This window comes from Pseudomyrmex gracilis, unplaced genomic scaffold (genome assembly GCF_002006095.1).
Source record: "Pseudomyrmex gracilis isolate BER0280 unplaced genomic scaffold, ASM200609v1 scaffold_7, whole genome shotgun sequence".
NCBI classification, from domain to species: domain Eukaryota; kingdom Metazoa; phylum Arthropoda; class Insecta; order Hymenoptera; family Formicidae; genus Pseudomyrmex; species Pseudomyrmex gracilis.
Genome location: NW_018020591.1, coordinates 1559851 through 1586956, shown reverse-complemented (window position 1 = coordinate 1586956; position 27106 = coordinate 1559851). Strand labels below are relative to the sequence as shown.

Sequence of the window (27106 nt, the reverse complement as noted above, 5' to 3'; positions counted from 1 at the left end):
GTAAGACAGCCCGATGCACGCTTATTTGCGGATCTTTGTTAATTAAGATCTCGGTAACTATTGCGAATCTAGCAAAATGGTATAGGACTTATCGACTTAGTTTTACTCCTTCTACCTGTCTACGAGAGATGTTACACTAATTCTGGGACACCCTGTATATATACATATATATATATATATGCGTATGTGTGTGTATTATATATAGATTAGAATATTACATATAATATATAAAATATTCTCTTTTTTACCCTTTTCCCTATCACGTGTTGTTTTTCCACTTCTCTCACTATTTTTTGAGTTTGATTTTCATGCGTTATTTCTGACATTTCTCATATGTGTATTATATGGTTTATAAGACGTAGGTATATACTATCTGTCATCGCGGTGACAGGTTGTGTTCACTGACACACGTTAAATAAAAATAACAATAGCGTGCGCGTAGCGCGCGCCTGTGTGTGCTAGTCATAAGAAAAAATGCAATTGCTTTTCGTGAACATGATTCTATTCCGTGCTATATTTGTGGACATGGTTCTATTCTGAACTATGTCCACGAAAAGCGATTTCCACACATTTTCTTAAGCCCGTTCTACATTGATCGCAAGCGCAAACGCAAGGAACAGATCTCGTAAAATTGACCAATCACGCTCGTCAATTGGCTGATTTGATCAATTGCTACGTAGTTGGCGATGTGCACCACCCGTGACCATAGCGCTGGCTACAGGGCAGAAAAGCTAGTACAGTTTATCATATGGACCTGGCCGTTCTCAGTCTTTTCTGTGCTATGAGGTTATGTTCGCTCGCGTTCGATTTGCCGCGAGCGCCGACTTCCGGCGAGCGAGCGCGAAGGAAAGCGCATCTTGCTCCGGAAATCGAGGTGCGAATATGGCCGACTGCTCGTATCTTTTCACATTGCTCCAGGTAGTTTAGCCTTTGACAGAAACAGTGAGTGATACGTTTATGTTTTCGATAAGAGGCGCGAGTGTAGAATGATAGCCGTGGACAACGAGTCCGGCGTCATCGATACGATAACGTGATCCTGGAAAACGGTACGTAAGAACGCAAGAAGTCGGACAGCGTCGCAACACTGCGCAAACGGGCATTCATCAGCGACCGTTCGTTCGGCTTGGTTTTTTGTCGGCTTTTTGTTTTTGTGCGGTGTACTTTGGTTTCGATTCATCAACGAGCGATTCCCGATACGCCCTTGAGTGTTTCGCGAGGCTGATAGCGCTCGAGAAGGAACAAAATAATCCAATTCGTCAATGTTACATCTATATATGTATTTGACGTTGTGTTGGTTTCAGCTATCGAAAAGTGCAGTGTTCTTTCTGTACAGCGTGGAATCAAATGTGTTTATTTTCCGTTTTTTTTTTGCGTGAACGAACGCCGGAGATTCTAACGTCTGCTTCTGATTTTTCAGGAGAGGTGATTTGTGCCGAGCAAAACTGGAATCTTTTGTTGAGTATAAGAATATGGCAAGCCCCTCGCCACAGTCTTCGCCCATGCCACCTCCGCAAGCTCCTAGCCCCATGGGTCCTCCTCAACAGGCACCGTCCCCATCTAATGCACAAGGCAGTCCGATGGGACCTCCGCAACACCATCCCCATAGTCCCACACAGGGTTATCAAAGTGGTCCGCCAATGCCACCTGGAGCACCTCCTATGAGCCAACCACCACAGCCTCCACCACAACAACAAAACTATCCCCCTCATCCGCAGCAGATGCCGCCTAATATGGGTCCACAGGTATGTTAAATTGATTGACAGAAATGATATATCTTTTACATGCTTTTCGAAATTTGTACATTTGTTATTTATGGCAGTGCCTGTACACAGATTCTAGATTCTAGACATTTGTAAGAAAAAAATAAATAATTTAGGACATTGGGTTTGTATCTTGAAAATAATAGAACTGAATAATTGAAATAAACATTTATTGATTCTATTCTATGAAAATTATGTACAGATGTGTAACAAGTAAGAATTATGTATTATGTACAAGAGTATATAAGGTAAAATATAAGATACAAGGTATCTCAATCTTAGAATACAGTGATTTTTGATTGCAAATATAATACATACATTGTCTAGTCTTGTCTAATACTGTGTGTTTAAGGGTGTTTAAAGGTCACACATGATATGTATGTATGTACACATAGCATTATGCAATGTGACGAGAAGCACGTATATCGGTGCAATTAATTTAAGTATTTATTGAGCATCTCAGAATCGGCTCTCTTGAAAAGATCCACAAGTTGTTGTGCAATTTGCTGATTACAGGCCGCTATGACTCTAGGCTGCATTATATCAAGTTCTCCTCCTGAGAAAAAAATTATATTTCTGCTATTTAATTTGAGATAATTTTTTTTTTTTTTATAAAATGAAATTTAACAAGTGAGAAATTAATTTAATGTCACAATTATATATATATATATAGGATTGTTTATGGATGTATAAGAAAAGAAAGAGTGATATTTACCAGCAGTGTCTATCACAGCTCCGCCCGCTTCTTCAATTATTAACTTCCCGGCTGCAACGTCCCAAGCATCTATGCTTTCAATATGATACGCTTCTACAGCTCCCATTGCCACATAGCACAATGTGAGCGCAGCTGTTCCTAGAGATCTTATTCTAAAAACAAACGAAAAAAAAATCACTCTGTCAGCAAAGATCTGCCCAAGTAGCGAACACTATTTGAAAAAATCTTGTCTGAATCAAAATTATCTTTTGAAAACACATTTACCCATGAGTGCCTTGTATCAGAGCGTGCATTCTGCTGTACACACTGGCTAGATACTGAGGATCTTTCGCTATCCAAGGTTCCATGGCGACCAATGCTTGAGATACGTCTGGAAAAAAAGCAATTTTTTACGTGTTGAGTATAATTTATACGATAAATTTTAGACTTGAAAACTTTCCCGAGTAGTTGGAGTATCCATTCGAATAGCAAACAGACAGAGTTTTGTAATACACTCGTGACATTCAAGACTGATAGATTTTGCGAAGGATGCATCGGTTAAATGCGTTGCGACCGCAACGCGTAATATAATCTGCGATTGTGCATGGATATTGAATAACCTTCCACTGGACCATTAAGCGGCGTGTCTCTTACATTTACTTTTAACAAGGACAGTGTAGAGTAATATATAGAAATCACATATTTACCAGGTACGATGTATCGAATTTGGTTTTATAATTATGATTTATGTAAGAACAATTACGTAATTATCACAGGCTGCTCTTAACTTTAAATGAGGTAAATCGCGAAAACATCGAATATCAATTAATTGTATTCCCACGTTATTAGATGCTAATTTACCTTTCACGTCTGACGTTTTTATGGGCTTGCCATTGAGAAAGGAACCGCAGTGTCTTCTCGCGGAGAAGAACTGCCTCATGAGAGGATTGTATATAATGCCGATCTCCGCTTTTTTGTTGATCAGTAACGCCACGGAAATGCAAGTGTGCGGAAAATGATGCACAAAGTTGGTCGTGCCGTCTATCGGGTCTATTATCCATGTTGGATCGTTAGTCAATTGCGGCAAACAACCTTCCTTCGCCGCCGTTTCTTCTCCAATAAATCTAAAACACATCGAGTCTCATTGTGGCGATCGTTGACCGTTTCTCTCGGTCGTACGAACTTACTTGTGCGATGGGAATCGTACGGACAATTGTTTTATCAATTTGTCCTCTATCTTGCGATCGTATTCCGTGACAAGATCCCAATCGATTCCTTTGCTCTTGACGGTCTTCTTGGTGTCGATGCTGTCTTCTATTATCTGCAAGGATAATTAAATTCGTGCCGCAAAATTTTGTACAAATTTTCTCACAAGATTTAAAAAAAAAAACAATTTTCTTGAAAATTTCTGCGTTACAGAAATCCAACGACTATTTAAAAAAAAAACATTTTTAATTCATCAAACGAATATAAATAATTATTTTATTTTATTTTGTTTCTGATATATTTTTGAAATATATTTTATCAATCTCACGAGTAACCATACGTGATGCAACGGTATTTCCAGAAAATTATATTCCAAGGGAACACGTGTCGAGAAGAAGAATTTGATATATTCTACGGCGCGTACTTGCTAAAAAAAATTTCTATTTGCATGGACTTGTGCATTTTTATCGCGAACGAACATTCACTCGATCGAGTTAAATGTCTTTACCACCTCGTGACGTGGCACCTATCTCTAATTATTTCGCTATCTCGCACTCTTGCAACACGTGAAATTTCCGCGACATTTTGATCGTCGCGTTGTTCTTTTTTTTTTCGCCCAGTTAATAAACGCACCTTTCCCGCGCACAAAATCAACTCCTCGGCGACTCTGTAGCACTCGTCCAGGTCCTTCACTTTGCTCATCTTTTTTGCCGATTGTTTCGAAAAAAAAAAAAAAAAACGAAGACTTCGAACTCTCGCAACTGTCGTGCAATTTCGTGCGTTCGAGCGGAGCGACGGGTTCGATTGTCAACCTGCCAGGTCGGATGCGCGAGTGAACGTCGAACGCAGATCGGGCCGAAACTTATCTGCGGCCGATGATCGCGAAAGTGTTTTTATTCAGTCGACGAGTGACGTCAGAGCTCTCAGACTGGGAAGGTACGCTGTTGTAAGTTGATTGCGTGCGAGAACGGAATAATCCGGGGGATAAAACGACGTGATATCCTTCGCCGTGTCTCCGTTTCCACGTAATTTTCGTGAATACCGTTTTTTTTTTACCTTTTCAGTCTTTCGCGCGATCGGTTTCTATAATTAAGATGACACATCGCGGAACACATACGGGACGTGGAATTTCCCTGGGAAAGCGCGACACAGTCGTTCTTTTTGTTTTATATAGTCGCGGAGGACTCCGCCGATTATAATCGTCGGCCGCGAAACGGACGAGATCCGTAAGCGGGATGATCCGTGCGGGATTATCTCGCCGTGTTTAATTGCAAAAGCGCGATAATATTCCAAGTTCGCATCGCGCGATTGCTCGCACATTGCGCAATTGCTTATTAATTTTAATCAACTCTCGGACGGATTGTAGGTTCGAGCGGAGTTAATGGATACGGTTGCATTAAACAAAAAAAAAACAGAATTACGGAAATCAATCATTTTATTGCTTGCGGTATACATGTCTCTCTCGATGAGATTACTACTGTTTTTTGCGTTAACGAGTTTTTTTTACGCAACTTGTGACTGCGTAAACTTGACTTTGAGCTGTGCGTGTATCTTCTATTCGATCGACTGACTGCTTTCAGGAAAGCAAAACCGATTCTCTTTCCTCGTGACTCATTCTCGCGCACTTCGAGATCTACAAGTTTTACGTGTTTCGACCGCCGAAGCGCACAGTTCAGAGATTCTCGACGATGATTTTCATTTATTTCGCTCTCATCTCCACCCGCTGATCGGCTTCGCGAATAATCCGAACGACGTCCTGGGCGATCTTGTCGTTGCACGCGGCCACCGCTCGTGGTTTCATGATGTCGATCGGTTCGCCTGAAACGGAGAAGAAAAAAAAAACCGAGGAAGTAGATATCGCAGCCGTTGAAGTGTAAACATAAGTAATGTAGTTTTTTTTTTGTGTGCAAAATAATTACACAGAGATGACAAGAGTCATGTTTCATTAATGTCTTTACGACTTTTGTTTCCGTAATTGTTCCAGTCGGCAATTGAAGTGTTTCATTTTGCATAATTCAGTCGAGCGTAAAAACCAGAGCTGAAAAAAAAAAAAAAAAGACAGACCTGTTACACGATCAACGACGACGCCTCCCGCTTCGGAGATGATGAGAGACGCCGCGGCTATGTCCCACGTCGAAATGCCAGGACCCTCGATGTGATAAGCTTCCACGATGCCCAGCGCTACGTAGCACAGTGTGAGAGCCGCCACGCCGAGAGTGCGGATGCTACGAAGCGAAATAAGTGGCACGAGAGAAAGGATATGCGAAGAAGTGACTTCGCTTTCGAGGTCGCTTTATGTAACCATTTTATGAATCGAAGCTTTATTTACCCCTGAACCGCTCTGACAACAGCCTGGATTCTCTCCACCGTCTTCTCCCGTAGATCGTCTATTTTAATGAAACCCGATTCCATGCAAACCAACGCCTTAGACAAGTCTGCAAAAGTCGATATTAATTTGACATTTAAAGATCGCCGAGTTATATTATTTAATAATGTCTCTCCGTGCGCGCGCGTTTCTTCCGTTCGTCCTTGTAACACATTTTAGGGAGACACAACGGTGTGATTTCTCTGAAATCACACGCGTGTCGACACGGTCGTTTAAAAACCGCATTGCGTTTAAAAAACGCATTTGATTCAAATAACAAGTGTCGTTTTTTCCGCAGTTCGAGGTCGAGTTCTGCTCTTTACTTAAAATAATTTTAAACTAAAAACAAATTTCGATCCGTGACGCGCTCCCGAATTTGCTCCGTTCGCGCGTCGTCTTAGTCAAATCGGATCGCTGAAAGAAATCGATCGGGATATTACCTTCGATCTTGGACACGTGGATCGGCTCGCCGTTCAGAAACGCGCCGCGTCCCTTTCGCGCCGTGAACAGCTGCTCGAGAACGGGATTGTACACGATACCGAGGACCATCTGCTTTTTCACGGCCAGGCCGATGACCACGCAAGTGTGCGGAAATCCGTGAATGAAGTTCATGGTACCGTCGATCGGATCTATGATCCACGTCGGAGTGTCGGTTAATTCCGGCAGCTCCTTGGTCGATTCCTCCGCGATGAATCTAATGCGAGAAAGAATCGCCATTTAATTCCGCCATTCGTATTCCGCATTTGCGTCGGATATTCGTTACTTATTCATCACCTGTGATCGGGAAACGCTTGTTTGAGCTTGCCGATGATGACGTCCTCGATCTTGCGATCGTACTCGGTAACAAGATCCCAATCTCCCAGTTTTTGGTCGATATTTTTGCGACCGCTGATGGAACTTCGAAGAATCTGAAATAGATGCGTCATATATATCGGGCGATCGAAAAATATCGAATACCGCCGTAAATAAAAAATCTTGATAAATGAACAAACGCGCGGCAATGATGACGTTATATTGTTGTTGTTGCGTTTATGAAATAGACGCGTTTCAAACGTCGTTTGTAATCTTTACAATCGCTTGATTCGCGGTATTTTACAACTTCTACATCAAACTTAATCATTTTCCTGAAACGCGAGGGAAAGGAAAATTCTAACGTTCACAGCGGAATTGCTTGTCATTGTCTTATCATAGAATTAATGACGGTTTTGTGAACAAAACGCTATTTAACGTTTTCTTATCTTTGTCGGGTATTAAATTATTCCGGTCTCGAAGAACTCGTCAAGTCCCTTGTACATAATGTTAGATAGACATGGTGTGTCAACATTTCGGTTCTAGCTACTGAGCCGATTGACAAACTTTCGATCGATAGGCGTTGTCTAGCAAAAAACCGTCTATTTTCGAGTAGCTAGTCGTTTTATTTTCTTGTTAGCGTCGTCTTCGAGCCAACAAGTCACGAAGAATTATCACAAACCGTATTTTGTTCAAATCGCATCAATCGACAATCGTCAAAATGGTGTTTTTTTTTTTTTTTTTTTTTTTTGACACGTTCCGATCACACAAACGCGGACTTGTTCGCTTACCTGGGCAGCCTCCAGAGCCAGTTTCATGGCAGTTTCGTAGTACACGTTCTCTGCGTATCGCGCCATTTTTAACTCGCGCAAGCCTGATGACGAAGAACAACGACGACTCTGCGACTATATCCGAACTCGTCAGGAAAAGGTGCGAGCGAGCACTGATGTTGGCCGCTTCTGCGGCTCGCGCTTTTCACTCGAATCGGTTGCGCGTGGTCCGATCCGAGGAGGACGACAATCGATCGAGTGACGCGCGTTCGATATATAAAACTCGCGAAAATATGTCTCTCTCTCTCTCTCGTTTTCTCGAAATTTTACAAAAATTTAATTGCCAAATGTACCGAATTATCTCCACGTGTTGTTTATCGAGATAACATTGTTGACAAGTACATACAAGTGACAGACCGATCTCGGCGAAGTAGACGCGAGTTATTTGCCTACAATATCCTTCATTATATCACGATGTGTGCTAGATTCGCTGATTAATATTCCGTGTTGAAATATTACCGATGTATTGTGTGCAACTATCTTGTTCGCCTTACGAGAGATGTGACGAGATAATAGCAACGCTTGAGACAGACCTTGATTTTTACCTGTCCGAGACGTGCGCGCTTAATTGTGCGCTTAATTCCTGCCCCGTTCGCCGCGATGCGATTTCGACGACGCGATTATTCGAACAAAGAGGAGACCGATCGGTTTATTTCTCACAGTAATTAAAAAAAAAAATTTGCAATTTCATCGCTAAATATCTGTTTACGCCGCGCGAGCAGTTAAGGTAGTTTCAGTTATTACACGCGAACACGATTGAATTCCCTCGGGCGATGCGTGGTAAATCAATAAAAAAAAAATTACATGTAAGATATGCAAATCTTTCGCACATTTGCGCAACATTTCCTTCCTACTTGATTCGCGCGGATTTGATTGAAAACAACAATTTGATTAAAAGATATAAAATTGCATTGGAAAGAAAAACCAAAGAGTGCGACAACGCATCTCGAATGTCCGGACAAGTTTGCTTTGACTTCAAAAAAAATCTAACTTGATTCTCAGCGAATAATAATATCCAGCGTTTCTCTCTTGTGCGCGCGTCTTGCAATTACGTGTTGCGATTTGTTGATACTTCGAAATTATTGTTTGATTTATCGCCGTAATAATTTTGATCATTATCCGCGGCATCTTCCGGTTCTTGATTACCAGTGACTAAACAATTTTTTGCTTTGGTTTTTTTTTTTTATCGAATTTGTAATTTTTACGCGCGTTCATTACACAAGTATTTATAATCTTCGATAAATCACAAATTCTTTAATTATAAGTCGATTATACAAACAAATTCACATTAAGATTCACATTAAGATTCTCTTTCTTTCCGATTTCATCTATCTTCGTAAAAACAATCTTTGCAAAAATATCGTTGCTAAGAATTAATACTAATTAGGTCGAATACTTTATATATACGTGCATTGAAATGAAGATGATCTGCCGTGCCAAAGTAATTTACGACACGGGACAAGATGAGCGACGATGAATATTTATTGTATTATATGCACAATGTGATCAAACTGTCGCATCGGAATATTTATATGTATCCTTTATCTTATTCCATAACGGTGACATCTTACAGAAACAAACAATGTCGTGTGTATCTCGCAGGCGTAAGGATTATTATTATCTGCTCATATAATTAAAGAGACGCATTAATAGATGGTTTGATTTACAATTTACATGATGACTTGTTAAGCGGCACGACACACATAGTTCAGTTTGGAAATTTTGTGTGATAATTAATTGAAACCGTCATCATCTTGATGTAATATGTATGAATTTTTCTATTTTTATTTTTATCAAGAAGCGATCTCGTACAAGTCGCACGTATAATCTCGCACAAGATTATTGACTGTTATTGACAGTTTTACGTACGCACTTCCTGATCAACACACATACATAATGTTATTTATAAAAAAACTGCGACACACAACGCGTCAAAACACGTTGCAAGAAATTAAAATCACTATCATTTTCATTTCAATCTGACATCAACGTGAAGAGAAATCGTGCACTCTTTTTCTGTCTTGCCTAGTCAAGAATTTTTCCTCAAGATCAAGTTCGAAATTGCTGCCAAAGATTATCGCATATTTGAGGATTTTTATGTATATAAATTTAAAATTATTTCTCAACTTAGAATTAAAGTAATAAATAAGTAATAAATAAGTTGTTGTACACACACACGTACAAACAACTTATTTATTACCATTTAACTCTTTCGAGACGAATTTTATTTTATTTATATAACAGTGACGATCAAGTGGAGAGGAAAAGATTGGGAAAACGCATTAATTGATTTCACGCAACTTCATGTACGCCATGCGGTTGACGCGATTTAAATTTCGATTTGCGACATCTGTGTGTCTTCTACGTCAATAGAAATCATCGACGTAAATCTCTTTAGACTGGTTTCTCAATTTCCTCGTGTTGCGTGATAGGCTGAGACACGTTCCCGACGATACGCCTTCTGCTTCACATTCAGTTTATCATTTATTCGTGAGTTTTCTTTTGCTTTGCGTTACAGGTTCGTTTAAGTCGTTTTCTTTGCGTTTTTAAATCGGTATCGACGAGTAATTTATGCACCTCTCGCGCCAGAGTCTCGCACGACGCCGCTATGGGATTCGGCTTCATGATATTAAAAGCACCACCTGAGAACGATTATGGCAATTAATTTTTTACACGTTTCTCCGCGCACAGGGAGAGAGTCTGTGTCTTCTTCTCCTTCAATCAATCTCCCCCTATCAGTCTTGATCTTACAAGAAGTCGCAACCTCGTGGAATTTAAAAAAAGAGTTTTATAGTTACGTGTAGATTTTTTTTGCAACTCCATTTCATGATATTTATGTTTTGAGCGGTAAAGCAAATTTAGATATATTTCAATTATTATTATTACGTACCTTTCATGTCGATGACACTTCCGCCCGTTTCGCGTAGGATTACAGTTCCCGCCATGGTGTCCCATGATCGAAGTCCGTGCAAGTAGAAACAATCTAGCTTACCTCGCGCCACGTACGCCATGCACAGAGCGGCTGATCCGGGAGATCTGGTTCTGAAAAATTTGATTAGAAATCAAATATTGAAACAAAAAAAGATAGAACAAAATTTCAAAATACTCGTCGAATATTTGTGTGTAATTGCAATTAAATTTACGCTTGTGTGTTTATAGTCAGAGCCTCCGATCTGCCTATAACGATGTCTCTGGGTGTCGTGGAACATTTTGGACACAACGGCTCGACCGTTATCATCGCTTTCTTCAGTTCTGCGAAACGAAAGAAAAACAGAAAACGGTTTAACGCGCGATGAGAAGCTCTGTTGTAATTTTTTTCTTCATTCGCGTTGTGGAATTTATCGCACGCGGTTCTTTCCCTGGAAGAAATCTACCAACATGTAATCGGTGTAATCCGGTGGCTGATCATTATACACAGCGACCACATTAAACGACGAGCGAAGCGTGCGATTAACAATAGCGAGAAACATAAAACGGATAAAGCCTCCTCATTACACGGAACGAAACTTGTACGCGAATCACGTGAGAACACATAATTTTTCTCGTGATCGTCGCGGAAGATGCGCTCGTCTGTTTTCAGAAACGCGCGCTAAACTTACACACACATCTTGCGCGGAAAATAACGCGCTATAATCACCGGTAACGTTGGAAGTGCGAATTGGTTTCCCGTTCAGAAACGCGCCTTTGCCTCTTGTCGCGCTGTACAGCTCCGAGTGCGAGGGATTGAAGACAATACCCAGAACAGGTTCCTTGCGCACCGTCAAACCGACGGATATGCAACTCGTGAAGAACGTGTCCACGAAATTCGTTGTTCCGGATTCGTTGTTTCCGTCGATCGGATCGATGAACCACGTAGGCGCGTCCGTCAGTTCCGGCGTCTGTTCGTCTTTCGTCGTTTTTTCCGCGATAATCCTGTGTGCGCAACACACGATTTAATTTTTTAACATAAATGTCGACACAACACGAGAGATGTTTCATTGTTTCCGCGAACAACTCACTTGTGATCGGGAAACTCCTTCGACAGGCTATCGATAAACAGATTCTCAACTCTGTGGTCGACATCGGTCACGAGTTCGGTGTAGTTTCTTAGGTTGAGTTTTTTAACTGTGTTATCTTCAAGTAGATCACATTTGAGTATCTGCGAGCGTCAAATGGACTTTCGATCGTTTTTTTACGCAAGACATTGAGTACACGATTGAAATAGTTAAGAAACAAAAAAAAGCGCAAGTTCTTTGCAAATTGGCGATCAAAGTTTTTTACGTTTTTACGCGCGTTACGCAAGAATCACGTTAGTCGAACGTTAAAGACGTTTTTATTTCCGCGTGAAAATGCTTGATTTATTTATGTAACAGAATATTATTACGTTCGCTATTTATCTACCTCAGGATTTATATGCAATCGCTTTACAAATGAGAATAAAGTTTTTTTTTTTTTTCATCCACGAAGTGTGACTCACCTTTCCAGCTTGCAGCGTGAGGTTCTTCGCGAACTCGAAGTATCTCGCGATGTCCGTGTCGCCTGACATGTTCACGCAACATCAAGGGCTTTGTTGACTGAACGGCGAGTCGTTTAAATAGTCTGTCTTGTCTTATCAGTAATCAGTGATTGCGCGAGAAATGAACATTTACACACTTTCGAGGAGAAAGTAAAATGGCCTCAAAATTATTGTTTCGCAATTACGCGAGAGATAAACTGTGTATGCTTCTTTCTAGTGACAATTTCTTTACGAGTAGATACGTCGCAGTACGCTCTTTGGCTCAACAGCTATAAATTTTTATTTTAAAACGCCGTAAATCGAAGCCTTTTAAACGCATTTTTATGGTATTCGCGCTTGTACTTGTATAATATGGTAACTTATTACGATATAAAATTGTTTACAATATAATTTTGTTTTTTTGTTTAACTTATTAATTTTTTAAAATTTAATTTTATTAATTTACTTTTTTTATATACTTTTTTATTAATATTAAAACATGCCAAAAATACACAATGTTGTTAAATACACAACAATTGTAATTACAAGCTATAAAAAAAAAACAAAAAATTATCGTTATCGTTTGATCTTAATCAAACATTATCGTGATCATTACGCGCGATTTATTTCTCGATACCGATTGTCAACACTCGTCGTCGATTAACTTGATGGATCGAGCTCGCTCTCGAACCGCGAGGAGATCCTGCAATTTGAGACTAGCAGTTAACAACAAGCCAATCTCGCGTGCGTCCTTTCAATTAGCGTTATTAATCCTACGCATGAGCATGTTCTTCGCTGTTCAATACGCATTGATTTGTTAGAATATTATCACGCGTCGCAGCAGTTCTCTCAGCGCGTCGCTAAAAATCTTTACGGGGCTCACAATCGTTAATTACATACTGTACATACTCTCTTCGTCTTGTACGCAAAAAGATATTGAACGAAGTTGTTGTGTGTTGCACATCTCGGGAAACGTTATTTCGCAGTCTGCAATAATAGTCTTCTCTGATGGGTTTTGAGATCCGCGTGTTTTATCAGTTTGACGAGATCCTTCGCCAGCTTGCAGTTGCCGACGGCCAGCACCTTCGGTGCCATAACGTTGAATTCGCCACCTAAACGAAGTCACATTTGTTTCGTCAAAATTGATGTCGACTACCGACATCAGAGAGATTGTGTTTACGTATATAAATGTAATTTTTTGTATCACCGTCTGTGTCGATCACCACGCCACCGGCCTCTCTGATGATAAGAACACCGGCGGCCACGTCCCAGGGCATCAGATTGTCGGAATGGTAGCCCTCGGCTGCTCCCATGGCCACGTGGCACAGAGTCAACGCCGCCGAACCCAGAGTCCTCACTCCGTGCGCCACCGAGACGAAGGCTTCCAATCTTCCCAGAACGATATCGCGAATATCCTCGATGGTCGCGTACGAGGCCTCCAGACAGAGCAAGGAGTGATGAACATCTGGCGACAATCAGAGAACGTCAACGTTATCGCACAAGCTTGCCTTTGTTCGTATTGTCAAAGACAAAAAAAAACGAATTGTTTATGTTTTTATACACGTGTGTACAGCAGAATGTATGTATACTGTCACTTGATCGATGACGACGTCGTGAATTACGACGCATTCTCGTTTGAAATGGAAATTGTTGAAACAAAGAAAGAGTGAAAACAGAAGCGAGTGTGTGTTTGTGTGTGTGTGTGTGTATGTTTTTTTTTTCACCTTCTACGTTCGAGCTCTTAATTGGTTTCTGATTGAAAAATGCCCCATGGCCTTTCCTGGCTGTGAATAATTGCTCCAAAACAGGATTGTAGATTATTCCAATCTCGAGTTCCTTATTCACAGCTAGTGCGATTGATATGCAAGTGTGGGGAAAAGAATGCACAAAATTCGTTGTCCCGTCGATCGGATCGATGATCCACGTAGGCGCATCCGTAAGCTCCGGTAGCGAATTGGAACACGACACTGTTTCCTCGCCGATAAACCTGGCAAATATGATTCGCGCGAATTCTTCAGTGGATTCGAGACATAGAGTAAATTCAGATATTTTACATTTGCGCATTGTATATACTTTTTTCTCCGTGCGTAAATTAAATCTCTCTCTGTAACGCGCGTGATTGATTAAATTCTCTTCGAGCGAATAAAAATTCTTTCGAAATATTTGGTTGTTGGCGACTCACTTGTGCGTCGGGAACTGTTTTGCCAGGTTGTCGATTAAAATCGCCTCGACTTTTTTATCGTACTGCGTCACCAAATCCCAATCACCAGCTTTTGTTTCGATTTTCTTAGATCCTTGGAAAGCGTCACGGATCACCTGAAAGTAATGTTGCACGTGTCTGTTATCTTAACGTTATTTCTGCAAAAACGATAAATGAGGTAATGGCGCTGATTGTTTTCAGAAAATAGATAGTTTCGTTAATTCTTTTCTAATAATAATTTGTCTTATAAACACATAAAAAAATAAAACAATAAAAAAAAGAATAAAAAAATAAAAAATTGCACGCACAAGAATCTCTGCATGACACGTATAATAATTTTTTTTCTAAGCATGTTAATTAACAATGAATTTCTCGATCTCTTTCTCAACGAGAAATTGCGCTAAAAGTGAATGTCCCCGCGTCTCGCAATCGAATCGAAGTTTTTTTCTGTCATTAATTATATTTTTTTTTTTTTTTTGTACATGTAACTCGATTGCAGTAATTGGACTGTGAGAGGAGACTTTTATTGATCAATTACTGATACTTGTTACTTAGACTGTGCATTAATATCTTATGATTATGTAATTTGTCTAATTATTATCCGCTTTATATCTTAAATATTCTTTCAATATATGTCATATAATTGTGAATATATATGGTTTTTCTGTACTTCTTCAAGTGCACACGTAATAATATATTTATCATATCGATATCATTTTTATTGTACGATGCATTTTCAATAACAATGTTTTTTAACGCTTTTACATATTTTTTTTTTTTTTTTTTTACACAGATTCGAGAGCTTTTATGCGACACATGGGCGCGATTGTCTAGCGTTAGACTGGATACTACGTCAATTTTTGAAATCGGAGTGGTTTTTGTTTTTGAACAAAATTTTAAGCGCGAGTATAATACCTTTCCAGACTCTTTAATCAGATCCAATGCGAAGTCGTAGCAGCAGTCGAGCTCCTTCTGAGTGGTCATCATCTTCGCGATTCCCAGCAATTTGATTCCGAAGTGTCTTACCTCCCTGCAAGTTTGCAGACAACGCATCGCGAAAGCTCGCACCAGTTAAAATACCGTCCGGAATCGCGAAAGCGTCGTTCTTATGGCGCGATTGTCACCCCCACTATGGAGTTTTCATTCGGCTTAATAGGAATATTGAATCCTCTCTCGGGTTCTTTTCCATGTGCTCCTTCCGACACGCCATGCTGTGGCAGGGAATCAAAGTTTTCAAACGGCCGTGCCGAACCTCAGGCAATGGAAAAGTTCACCCTACATCACGACAAATTAGGCTTGAATAGGCGCGACACAAGTTACTCTCTCTCTCTCTCTCTGTGTTCTCGATCTCGAAAAGTTTCGCACAACAAAATTTTCCATCGCACCTATCGGCGAACACCGTTCGTATTTTTTTTTTTTTTTTTAATTCACGCTACGTTGCGTTCGATTGTTCATCGTACCGCAAAACATCGTTCACAATATAGGTTTTCTTTATCTGTTGCATCACACACACATTACTCAGACCTAATTCAGCGAGAAGGTCGATTCGTCGGGATGATAGGTAAATGTCCCAATTAGTGACACACTTACTTTATCGTGACAATGAATTTAAAAAAAATTATCGATATATATGTCACAATAAGTACATAAAATTAATTTTTTTCAAAAATGTGGACATTTAAGATTTTAATAAAATTAAATTTTTCTACTTATTTAAAAATTTGTAATTTATTTATAATATCTTTGTAATCATTGTTTTTGTACCATTTAATGACACATGACTTTGAAATTGTCCCAGTTTGTAACACATGTTGCCCGTACGCTTATCACCTGATGAGTGATAAGCGTACAAATGTCCCAATTATTGACACGTCATAGAAATAAAAGCGTCCCTATTAGTGATACGTTGTAGAAATAGGAACGTCTCTATTAGTGACACGTTGTAAGAACATTTTTTTTTACTGATACACAATGAACATGAAACTTTAGATGCTTATTTTTTATTAATTTGTAGATCAATAATAGTTAGAATCAATTGATGAAGGAACGTCAATGTAGTCGTCGCTGCCATCTTTGGCTGCATGCTTATAATAATGATATTTTAGCGTTTATAAAAGCGTTCAATTTTATTTAAAATTTGTTGTGATAGATAATATGTACAATTTTGAATATTAATACGTTTTTTAGAATAAACATTAATCTCTATTGATTGATTTATTGAGAAAAAAGAGATATGATTGTCACTAATTGAGACGTTATTCATCGAATCGCCAAACGCTTTGATTATTTGATTTTATATTGGCGCCGTCTCAAAGTTCGCCGACGAGGAACAATTTCGTTCGGAATTATTCCGCAGGTCGAAGTGGAATAGCCAAGTTCGACGAAGTCAAACTCGCAGTTGAATCTCTTTACAACACGAACAATATCACGCAAACGTTAATTTTTTTGCGCAGTTAGAATTGAAGCGCTAATTAAATAATATTTTTATAGCTAATAAAGAAATATGTTGAAGACAAAAAAAAGATAAGATAACGGACCGATTGAATTTTTCGCAAAGAAGGGATCTTATCTTCAAAATTCTACGAAGAAGTGAAAGCTCAAAGAATCTTATTACACGTTTGTCTAAGCGCTTTTTTTGCAGCTTGTTGCATTAACTGCAGTAGATAAGGTATTGCCGTGTCAACTGCTGTGTCAGTCATTGTTTATTGTCTGCTACTCGTGTGATTTAGTCGGATTTGTATGCCGGTAGCATGCCTGAGGAACGTGACATATCGCCTAGTTAACAGTGTGAACGAGACGAATGGAAGTCTGGTTATGCGCTCGAATATGAAAACAATAAAGAAAAGCCTACAGAATCAATTAAAGTCTAAGAGAAAAGTATATATTTATATTTTTAAATATTTATACAAGACATATGTGAAATATTTATGAAACAAATACACGTTGATAATCTTAATATCACATCGAGACGTCTCAGACGTACAAGATATACGCATTTCTTCACGGATAATCGTTACTCACTTGTAGTTGTATCCATGTTAATCGTTCATCATTATATCACAGGATTGATTAATCATCCACGGCACATATAGCACATGACAAACATAAGCAATTGTTGATTTGATGTATGAAAGTTTTGTTACTTTATTATACATGTAAATTTGTAGGAACTTTGGAAAAACAATTGGTGGTGTGTTATTACTTGTTATGCGATATATCTTTCTCTCTTTCTCTCTTTCTCTGTATTTAGTGTTTATATTTCATTTTTACTATTTGACTAGAAATATTTCGCCTTTATGTATACTCTTCGTGTTACCGTATATATGTGCAATGAAACAAACATCGTGAATTGATTGATTGAAGTTTAGTCGCTAAACTTTGTAACTCAATTCAATTTCTATAAGTATCTTCGATCTGAAACATTGTGATTTATATTGAGGTGTCTTTTTCTTACAGAATCAAGGGCCAGGCGGCCCAGTAGGCCAAGTTCCAACTTCTCAGGGTCCCGGAGGACCTATGGTGCCTGGCCAGATGGGTCCGAATGGTCCACAAAGTGGATCTCATATGATGCAAGGCGGTCCCAACCAAATGGGTTCTAATGGACCAGGTCAAATGGGTCCCGGCGGCCCGGGTCAAATGGGTCCCGGTGGTCCAGGTCAAATGGGTCCCGGAGGACCTGGACAAATGGGACCAGGAGGTCCTGGACAAATGGGACCAGGAGGTCCAGGACAAATGGCGCCATCTCATATGGTGCAAGGTGGTGGTCCTCATATGGGTCAAGGCGCGCCAGGGCAAATGGGTCCTGGAACTGGACCGATGCAAGGTCCTCAGATGGGTGGAGGTCCTCAAGGTTCTCAAATGGTTCCCGGAGGACCCGGACACATGGGAGGACCTCCAGGTCATATGAACGCAAGCGGTCCACCAGGACCAGGACACATGACTTCTGGTGGACCTCCTGGTCCAGGACACATGGGTGGAGGAGCTGTATCAGGACACATGAACGCCAGCGGGCCACAAGGATCTACCAATTTGTGCGGGAGTGGTCCTCCCGGGCCGGGGCACATGAATACTAGTGGACCACCTGGACCAGGTGGTCATATGGGCACTGGCCCTCCAATTTCTGGTCACATGAATGCAAGTGGCCCACCAGTATCTACGCATATGAACGCGAGCGGTCCGGGAAGTCACATGGGTGGAGCTCCTAATCAGATGGCAAGTGGTCCTACAGGACACGGTATGGGTCCAGGAGGTCCGAACCAGATGGTTCCGGGTGGACCGAATCAGATGATTTCGAGTAATCAAGGACAAATGGGACCGAACGGACCGATAGGTCCTGGACAGACAGGACAAATGGGACCGAACGGACCTGGTCAAATGGGTCATAACGGACCATCGCAAATGGGTCCGAATGGACCTGGACAAATGGGCATGGGTGGACCACCGGGTCAAATGAGTATAAATGCACCAGGTGGACAAATGGGACCAGGTGCACCAGGCAATCAAATGGGACCTTCTGGTCCAGGCGGTCAACTAGGACCAGGCGCACCAGGCGGCCAAATGGGACCATCCGGTCCGGGTGGTCAAATGGGGCCAGGAAGTGGTCCTGTAGGTCAAATGGGTCCGAACAATCTTGGTCAAATGGGTCCGGGAAGTGGCCCAGGAAACGTGCCAATGACAACAAGTAGTGGACCTGTTTCTATGGGACCAGGAAATGGACCTAACGGACCTGGAATTGGCTCAGTTGGTGGACCTGGCGGCCAGATGACATCGAGTAGTGGTCCCGGAGGACAAATGGGGTCAGCCGGTCCTGGGAGCACTTCTGGAGGTCAAATGGGCCCAGGAAATGGTCCTGGAGGACAAATAAACGCTGCTAGTGGACCTGGTGGTCAAATGACACCTGGAAGCGGACCTGGAGGCCAAATGGGACCTGGCAGTGGACAAATGGGACATGGTGGCAGTGCACCCGGAGGCCAAGTGGGGCCAGGAAGCGGTCCTGGTGGTCAAATGGGACCAGGAAGTACTTCCGCTGGTCAAATGGGACCAGGGGGACAAATTTCATCTGGTGGTCCGAATCAAATGATGCAAGGAGGCCCGGTTGGTCAAATGGGTCCGGGCACTCCGAGCAATCAAATGGGACCGTGTGGTCCGAGTAATCAACTTGGTCATGCGAACACTGGCGGGCAAATGGGGCATAACGGACCGGTCAGTCAAATGGGTCCTACTACTCCTACTACTTCAATAGGTCCCGGGAGTCAAAATCAAGGACAAGTTTCCGGTGGAACACCGCCGCTTGGATCGGGTGCACCAGTAAACCAAATGAGTCAAACTGGAAGTGGACAGATTGGACCTACCGGTCCTACAGGACAACCTGGGCCCGGACAAGAGAATCTGAATGCTCTTCAAAAAGCTATTGACTCCATGGAAGAAAAAGGCTTACAAGAAGATCCTCGATATTCTCAATTGTTAGCCTTAAGAGCTCGTCAAGGCAGCGGCATGGGAGAGAAGCAAGCATTTAATCCACAACAAATGCAACAACTACGGTACTGCATGTCACACATGATTTATAAATATGTAGAAAAAACGTAGAAAAAAACCTATTATTTATAACCTAAAAAAAGTTAGAAGATTTTAACTCTCCTCTATATTTTGTTTCATATAATTTTATTTTTTAATTTTTATGTACACAGAGCTCAGATAATGGCGTACAGATTGTTAGCAAGAAATCAACCGGTACCTCAACAAATTTCACTGGCTGCACAAGGTGAGTCTCTAAGTGTATTCCCATATGAATCTACATGCTTCAGTTGACTACTCTATCTTTTGTATCTCTTTCTGCCGTACGAAATTGTTTTGCTTATTATAAGTAGAATTTCTCTAGTACATTTTTTTCTCCTTTAAGCCTTTTGCTTTGGGTTTTGATACATATTGCATCCTGAATGAAAACGTAAATTTTAACATAAATGGTCTTGCGCATCGCGTACCCTTTTTCTGCATTTATAAAATATATACTAAATAAATTGTTGTGTACAAGATGCTTTTGTTTAATAGTACACATTATTATGTGTATACGCTTTTATAGTTTTTAAATGTTTACGTTTTGTCGTTAAATATATTGATTTGTATTGAAGTAAACTTTTGCTGAATAATTTTACACGTTACATCTTGATATACGCTTAATAATTCTATTTACACAACGTTAATAAACTACGTAATGAAACCAAAACTATATTGTGGTACGTACAAAAGTGGAGTAGGATGATACTGATAGAAGACGGACTTGATTAGGTGGCGGTCCTGCTCCCCCAGGGATGGGTCAACGCCCCATAGATCCGTCTCAAGCCCCGGCTACAACAGCTGGGCCACAAATACCGGGTCCAAATGTTATTGGTCCTGCAGGTGCTAGACCGGGTTGTCAAACGCCACAGCAACAACAGCAGCAACAACAACAACAGCAACAACCTCAGCCAGGAGCTAAAACTAATAGAGTGACGAGCGTGGCGAAGCCCGCTGGGTTGGATCCGTTATTGATACTGCAAGAACGAGAAAACAGGTAGAGACTTGCAACAAATCGTTGTAACGCACAGGGCAAATTATTATTGTTATGTTCGTCGACAAATTATGACAACAAATCGATGGTTCTTAACAGAGTCGCGGCTCGCATATCACTTAGAATGGAGCAACTCAGCAATTTACCGACAAACATGCCAGAAGATCTCCGAATACAAGCTCAGATCGAACTGCGCATGCTTAGAGTGCTAAATTTCCAGAGGCAATTAAGATCAGAGGTATTTATTGCGATAAACCAACGGCTTTGCCGTTATTCAGTGCAAAGTTGAATAATTACTAATTGTACATATCCGCGATTCTTCGTAGATCATAGCATGTACACGAAAAGACACCACTCTTGAGACTGCGGTAAATGTGAAAGCTTATAAACGTACGAAGCGGCAAGGATTGCGCGAAGCCAGGGCTACCGAAAAGTTAGAGAAGCAACAGAAACTAGAAGCAGAACGTAAACGAAGACAGAAACATCAAGTAAGTTTGTTCGATGTATCAATATGACACGTCAATAATATCGTCAGGAATAAAGAAACACGAATGTAAGTTTTTTCGTTACGTTTGTAGGAATTTCTCACCTCCGTGTTACAACATGGCAAGGACTTCAAAGAATTTCATCGCAATAACGTCGCGAAGTTGGCTAGACTTAACAAAGCAGTGCTTAATTATCACGCGAACGCCGAACGGGAACAGAAGAAAGAACAAGAGCGCATTGAGAAAGAGCGTATGCGCCGTCTCATGGCGGAAGACGAAGAGGGATATAGGAAACTGATCGATCAAAAGAAAGACAAACGTTTGGCATTCTTGTTGTCCCAAACCGACGAGTATATCAGCAATCTCACGGAAATGGTTAAGCAACACAAAATAGAACAAAAACGGAAACAAGTTGAGGAACAAAAACGCAAGAAGGTAATCTTGTGTATTTTTTTAAGTAACTTTTTTTTTATTAAATATATCAAATTGGATTATTTGTGATATCTCAATGCTGTATTTTGTGTGATTACATAGAAAAAGAAGAAGATACAAGATGGCGAGAACGGTGAAGAGGGCACAGCTAACGATGACACTCGTGTCGGTGTGATAGAAACGGCCACTGGCCGCACATTAACCGGCGACGAGGCACCATTGATGAGTCAATTGTCGGCATTTTTGGAACAACATCCCGGATGGGAGCCGATTGAATCGGAAAGTGAGGATGAAGAAGGTGAGGAAGATGAGGAAGAGAATGGCGAAAGCGACAAATCAGAGAGTAAGTTTCTTTTTTTTTATATATATTCTGTTTTAAAAAAGAATTCACACAAATTTTCGTATAATATCACTTAAATAAAGAGAAAGCCCCGGGCGATTCCGAAGAAGATAAAGTTAAGAAAACGATACACAAAGCGAAAGTGGAGGACGACGAATACAAAACAGAAGAACAGACATATTATAGTATTGCTCACACTGTACACGAAGTTGTCACGGAGCAAGCGAGCATTATGGTGAATGGAAAACTAAAAGAATATCAAATTAAGGTATTTATTTCGATTTTCATGTACAATTTTCATTGTGTCGAACGATTTTTTGCAGTTACTATGAGTAAAATATCGAATCTTAATAATTTTAGGGTTTGGAGTGGTTAGTTTCACTTTTCAACAATAATCTAAACGGTATTTTGGCGGACGAGATGGGTCTCGGTAAAACAATCCAGACTATCGCTCTAGTAACATATCTTATGGAGAAGAAAAAAGTCAACGGTCCATTCCTTATCATTGTTCCATTATCGTAAGTTTCTACATTACTCAACTAATTTTTTAACTAAATTTTAAAACTAAATTTATTTTTATATATTACACTTATATGTGTGTTTTTAGGACATTATCGAACTGGGTTCTCGAATTTGAGAAATGGGCGCCAAGCGTTGTCGTAGTGTCTTACAAAGGTTCTCCAGCTGGCAGAAGGGCGATACAGTCTCAGATGCGAGCCACAAAGTTCAACGTTCTACTGACGACTTACGAATACGTTATAAAAGACAAGGGTGTATTAGCCAAGTTGCAATGGAAGTACATGATCATCGACGAAGGTCACAGGATGAAGAATCATCATTGCAAACTGACACAAGTGTTGAACACGCATTACTTGGCTCCCCACCGGCTATTGTTAACGGGTACGCCGTTGCAAAACAAATTGCCGGAACTTTGGGCGCTCTTGAATTTCCTGCTGCCTTCGATCTTCAAATCCTGCAGCACGTTCGAACAGTGGTTCAACGCTCCCTTCGCTACCACTGGTGAAAAGGCAAGTACAAAAAATTGATACTCACGTTTTTCACAATGTATTTTTATTTAACATTATTTAACATTATATCGCGTTATGTCACACAGGTGGAACTGAACGAGGAAGAGACCATTTTAATTATCCGTCGTTTGCACAAAGTCTTGCGGCCTTTCTTACTGAGACGTTTGAAGAAAGAAGTGGAGTCGCAATTGCCCGACAAAGTGGAGTACATTATCAAATGCGACATGTCTGGTCTGCAGAAAGTACTTTACAAGTACGTAATTCATCTTCGCGACGCTACAGTTTACACAGAGGAGAAAATGATATGTAAACAAAAACTTGATTTTTTTCTTTTCCAGACACATGCAGAGTAAAGGTGTGTTATTAACCGACGGATCGGAAAAGGGAAAGCAAGGCAAGGGCGGCGCGAAAGCTCTTATGAACACAATCGTACAATTGAGAAAACTATGCAATCATCCGTTTATGTTCCAAGCTATAGAAGAGAAATATTGCGAACACGTAGGCACTCAAGGTTCCGGCGTTATTACCGGGTACGTATTACATACATATATCTCTCTCGATTACACATGACGTTTAAAATTATAAATGTGATTATTTGTTTGATCGCGCGTGTGCTCCAACATCTTCAATTTTTCAGACCCGATCTGTTTCGCGCGTCCGGAAAGTTCGAACTTCTCGATCGTATTTTACCCAAACTGAAGGCTACAAATCACAGAGTATTACTGTTTTGCCAAATGACTCAGTTGATGACAATTATGGAAGATTATCTGAGTTGGCGGGGATTCATGTATTTAAGATTGGACGGCACAACGAAAGCGGAAGACAGAGGAGATCTGTTAAAGAAGTTCAACGATCCCGGATCGGAATATTTCCTGTTCTTATTGTCTACGCGCGCCGGCGGTCTCGGTTTGAATCTCCAGGCTGCGGACACGGTCATCATCTTTGATTCGGATTGGAATCCTCATCAGGTAGGTGATATTAACACACATAATGTGTGTTGAATTGTTTGAATTTAAATGTGAAATACACGTTTGTTTGCGTATTTGCAGGATTTGCAAGCTCAAGACAGAGCGCACAGAATAGGACAGAAGAACGAAGTGCGCGTACTTCGATTAATGACTGTCAATTCGGTGGAGGAGCGAATATTGGCAGCGGCCAGATACAAATTGAACATGGACGAGAAAGTAATTCAGGCCGGTATGTTTGATCAGAAGTCCACCGGGTCTGAGCGACAACAGTTTCTTCAGAGTATTCTGCATCAAGACGATGCCGAGGACGAAGAAGAGAACGAAGTGCCCGACGACGAGACCGTAAATCAGATGATCGCCCGAACGGAAGGAGAATTCGAGACCTTCCAGAAGTTGGACTTGGAAAGACGGCGCGAGGAAGCGAAATTGGGTCCGAATCGCAAATCGCGTCTGCTGGAGGAGGCCGAATTGCCCGACTGGTTGGTAAAGGATGACGACGAAGTGGAAAGGTGGACGTACGAAGAGGACGAAGACAGATTCCTCGGTAGAGGTTCGAGGCAACGTAAGGAAGTAGATTATACAGACAGTCTAACCGAGAAAGAGTGGTTGAAGGCGATCGACGACGACGGGGCCGAATACGAGGAAGAGGAAGAGGACGATAAGAAGAAGAAGAAGACGCGAAAACGAAAGAAAAAGGGAGAGGAGGACGACGAGCCTATGCCGAAGAAACGTAGGGGCGGCGGTTCCTTAGTCGATCCCAAGATGAAACGGGCCATGAAGAAATTAATCTCGGTAGTTGTTAATTACACTGACAGCAGCGACGGTCGATTACTGAGCGAACCTTTCATGAAATTACCGTCTCGAAGGGAATTGCCCGATTATTATGAAATTATTAAGAAACCTTTAACCATTAACAAGCTGTTGCAAAAAATTGAGGAAGGCAAAGTAAGTACTCTGACGTATATACTTTCTGATATTTCTTTTTATTTTTTGATAAAATCATTTAATAATTTGACAATTTCTCGTTTTTTTTTTTTTTCAAGTATGCCGATTTAGATGAGCTCGAGAAAGATTTCATGCAACTTTGCAAGAATGCTCAAATTTATAACGAAGAGGCGTCTCTTATTCACGAGGATTCGATAGTGTTACAATCTGTATTCACAAACGCGCGTCAGCGTCTCGAAGAGGAGGGTAATAATTCTGACGATGATAAAGGTTTGCACACATTTTATTTAATCATCTAGCGAAGGCTAAAAGTTAAAAAAAAAAAAAAAAACATACAAGACGATACCAATCTAATTTTTTGTCTTGACTCGAAATTTTGTTTCACCCACAGATGGCGAAGAGGGCTCGGATGCGGATTCTAGTGTGCGAATGAAAATAAAATTAAAAGGAAGAAAAGGCGAGGGAAGAGGCGGTCGTAGAAAGCGAGTCACTAAAAAGTATATATCCGACGATGATGATGACGTGGACGATAATTGAAGAAGCATATTACTTTTCCCCCTTTTGAGGACGGTATTTGCTTTGAATTATTTCAATGTGTCATTATAGCATTTGTTTATAAAAAGAAGACAAAAAGAAACATTTATTGCTTGATGATGGTGTTATGCGAAAGTACAATGGGGAATTGTAACTTGACTCTCATCGAATTGTAAAGTTCTATTGTGATGTGGAGAACGGTTATCGGCATACTGGGATACACATTTCACATCGTATTAATGTAATTTATAATAAACAAAACCGGACGGTAAATGAAACATTGATGCAATGTGCACTTGTGTTGAATCTGTGAATTGTGAACACACATTTATATTTACCGAGTATCAAGATATATATATGTATATTTTTAAGATTTATTTGCATTAATCTCGACATCTCACAGAATTTTTATTTAAGTTTTTCGTACATGTAAAAGAGTCTCGTAAAAAAGTGCCGCATCTGCATTTTTTTTTTTTTTTTAATCAATTCGAACGTGCTTTAAAGAAGAAACAAACAAAAAAGCTTGCGGTTCTTTTAATTTTATCGTTGAAGCGTTGTTGTTCCCCGCCTGAATTGTATAATAAACTCTACATATTACATTTCTACAAGTGATCAGGTATATATAAATATAATATACAAAATATGTAAAGAAACTTACATTTAATTCGCTGACACAGTATCATGTAACCCATTTGCAAAAATCTTTGCTAAAAAAACAAGAAAAAAAGAACGAATAATAATAACTAGGTTTAATTATTTGTGAATAAAAAAAAAAAAAAAAAGTCAATAATTTATTAACGTCGGTCACATTGTGTGTCGTCGCCGATCTATATATTTCTAATTATACGACTTGATTTTTTTTTATTTGCCCTTTTTTTGTACATTGCATCGGCGGTGATGTATTGGCGCGATATTTTGCGCGCTCTTATATAAAAAAAAAAACTTGTTTATACTATTTAAAAATATTATAAACACAATTGTCAATATAGGAAAAAACTGAGCTCTTTTTCTCTCTTTCTTTTTCTCTTTCTCTCTAACTCGTCCGATGAACTTTATTTAAAAAGTTTCCGCAGAATTAAAATAAAATGTATGGAGATGTAACGGAGATGGTCTCTTTATAATTAGAATGTAATGGACTTTTTAGTATTATCACACCGGTGATCTTCTCTTTGGTACGTCGTACACATCGTGGGATGTGTCGTATTTTTTTTTTTTTTTTTTTTAATTGTATATTTCCATTAAAACTTTCGCAATTCCGATATTTTACACATCGGAGATGTGTTATAAACTGTACTATCGCAAACCACATTTGCGTGACACGATTAATTATAATTTCTCGAAGATTTACGGCACGCACACACATTTACGTGTGTGCGCATGTGTGTATCTGTGTGTGTATGTGTGTATGTGCGTGTGTGTGTGTGTATGATGATGGAAAACCCAATTCTATGTATATGCAAATGTACAATAGAACGAGAAGTATATAAATAAATTACAGTATAAAAATTC

The 27106-nt window shown here is 40.2% G+C and overlaps 5 protein-coding genes across 6 annotated transcripts; 1 reads left to right on the top strand and 4 right to left on the bottom strand.

Annotated features, from left to right (window-relative positions):
- The first annotated feature begins 857 nt into the window (after positions 1-857).
- LOC109860215 (ATP-dependent helicase brm-like) lies at positions 858-27106 on the top strand. The gene is made up of 19 exons (XM_020439146.1): positions 858-1046; positions 1418-1742; positions 14410-14496; positions 17775-19858; positions 20006-20079; positions 20604-20868; positions 20965-21103; positions 21192-21353; positions 21444-21785; positions 21885-22125; positions 22206-22390; positions 22483-22640; positions 22730-23150; positions 23237-23403; positions 23489-23680; positions 23788-24118; positions 24200-25063; positions 25162-25333; positions 25455-27106. Exons 2-19 carry the CDS (start codon positions 1470-1472, stop codon positions 25598-25600), a joined length of 6303 nt encoding a protein of 2100 aa, XP_020294735.1. The 5' UTR covers positions 858-1046; positions 1418-1469; the 3' UTR covers positions 25601-27106.
- LOC109860237 (inositol monophosphatase 2-like) lies at positions 1914-4510 on the bottom strand. Its single transcript, XM_020439195.1, has 6 exons — positions 4294-4510; positions 3642-3775; positions 3316-3578; positions 2740-2845; positions 2476-2627; positions 1914-2316 (listed from the first exon to the last, which is right to left on the bottom strand). Exons 1-6 carry the CDS (start codon positions 4360-4362, stop codon positions 2195-2197), a joined length of 846 nt encoding a protein of 281 aa, XP_020294784.1. The 5' UTR covers positions 4363-4510; the 3' UTR covers positions 1914-2194.
- On the bottom strand, positions 5078-7832 carry LOC109860242 (inositol monophosphatase 2-like). The gene is made up of 6 exons (XM_020439209.1): positions 7606-7832; positions 6800-6933; positions 6466-6719; positions 5990-6095; positions 5725-5885; positions 5078-5478 (listed from the first exon to the last, which is right to left on the bottom strand). Exons 1-6 carry the CDS (start codon positions 7669-7671, stop codon positions 5360-5362), a joined length of 840 nt encoding a protein of 279 aa, XP_020294798.1. The 5' UTR covers positions 7672-7832; the 3' UTR covers positions 5078-5359.
- LOC109860228 (inositol monophosphatase 3-like) lies at positions 8333-12519 on the bottom strand. Of its 2 annotated transcripts, none has more exons than XM_020439171.1 (6): positions 12101-12405; positions 11643-11782; positions 11282-11556; positions 10788-10896; positions 10535-10686; positions 8333-10286 (listed from the first exon to the last, which is right to left on the bottom strand). In XM_020439171.1, the coding sequence occupies exons 1-6, from the start codon at positions 12167-12169 to the stop codon at positions 10129-10131; spliced, it is 903 nt and encodes a 300-aa protein (XP_020294760.1). In that variant the 5' UTR covers positions 12170-12405; the 3' UTR covers positions 8333-10128. The 2 variants fall into 2 exon arrangements, with proteins under 2 accessions (XP_020294760.1, XP_020294769.1); XM_020439180.1 differs by having other exon boundaries at positions 10194-10408; positions 12101-12519.
- On the bottom strand, positions 12994-15390 carry LOC109860219 (inositol monophosphatase 1-like). The gene is made up of 5 exons (XM_020439159.1): positions 15234-15390; positions 14301-14434; positions 13843-14105; positions 13326-13583; positions 12994-13230 (listed from the first exon to the last, which is right to left on the bottom strand). The coding sequence occupies exons 1-5, from the start codon at positions 15369-15371 to the stop codon at positions 13094-13096; spliced, it is 930 nt and encodes a 309-aa protein (XP_020294748.1). The 5' UTR covers positions 15372-15390; the 3' UTR covers positions 12994-13093.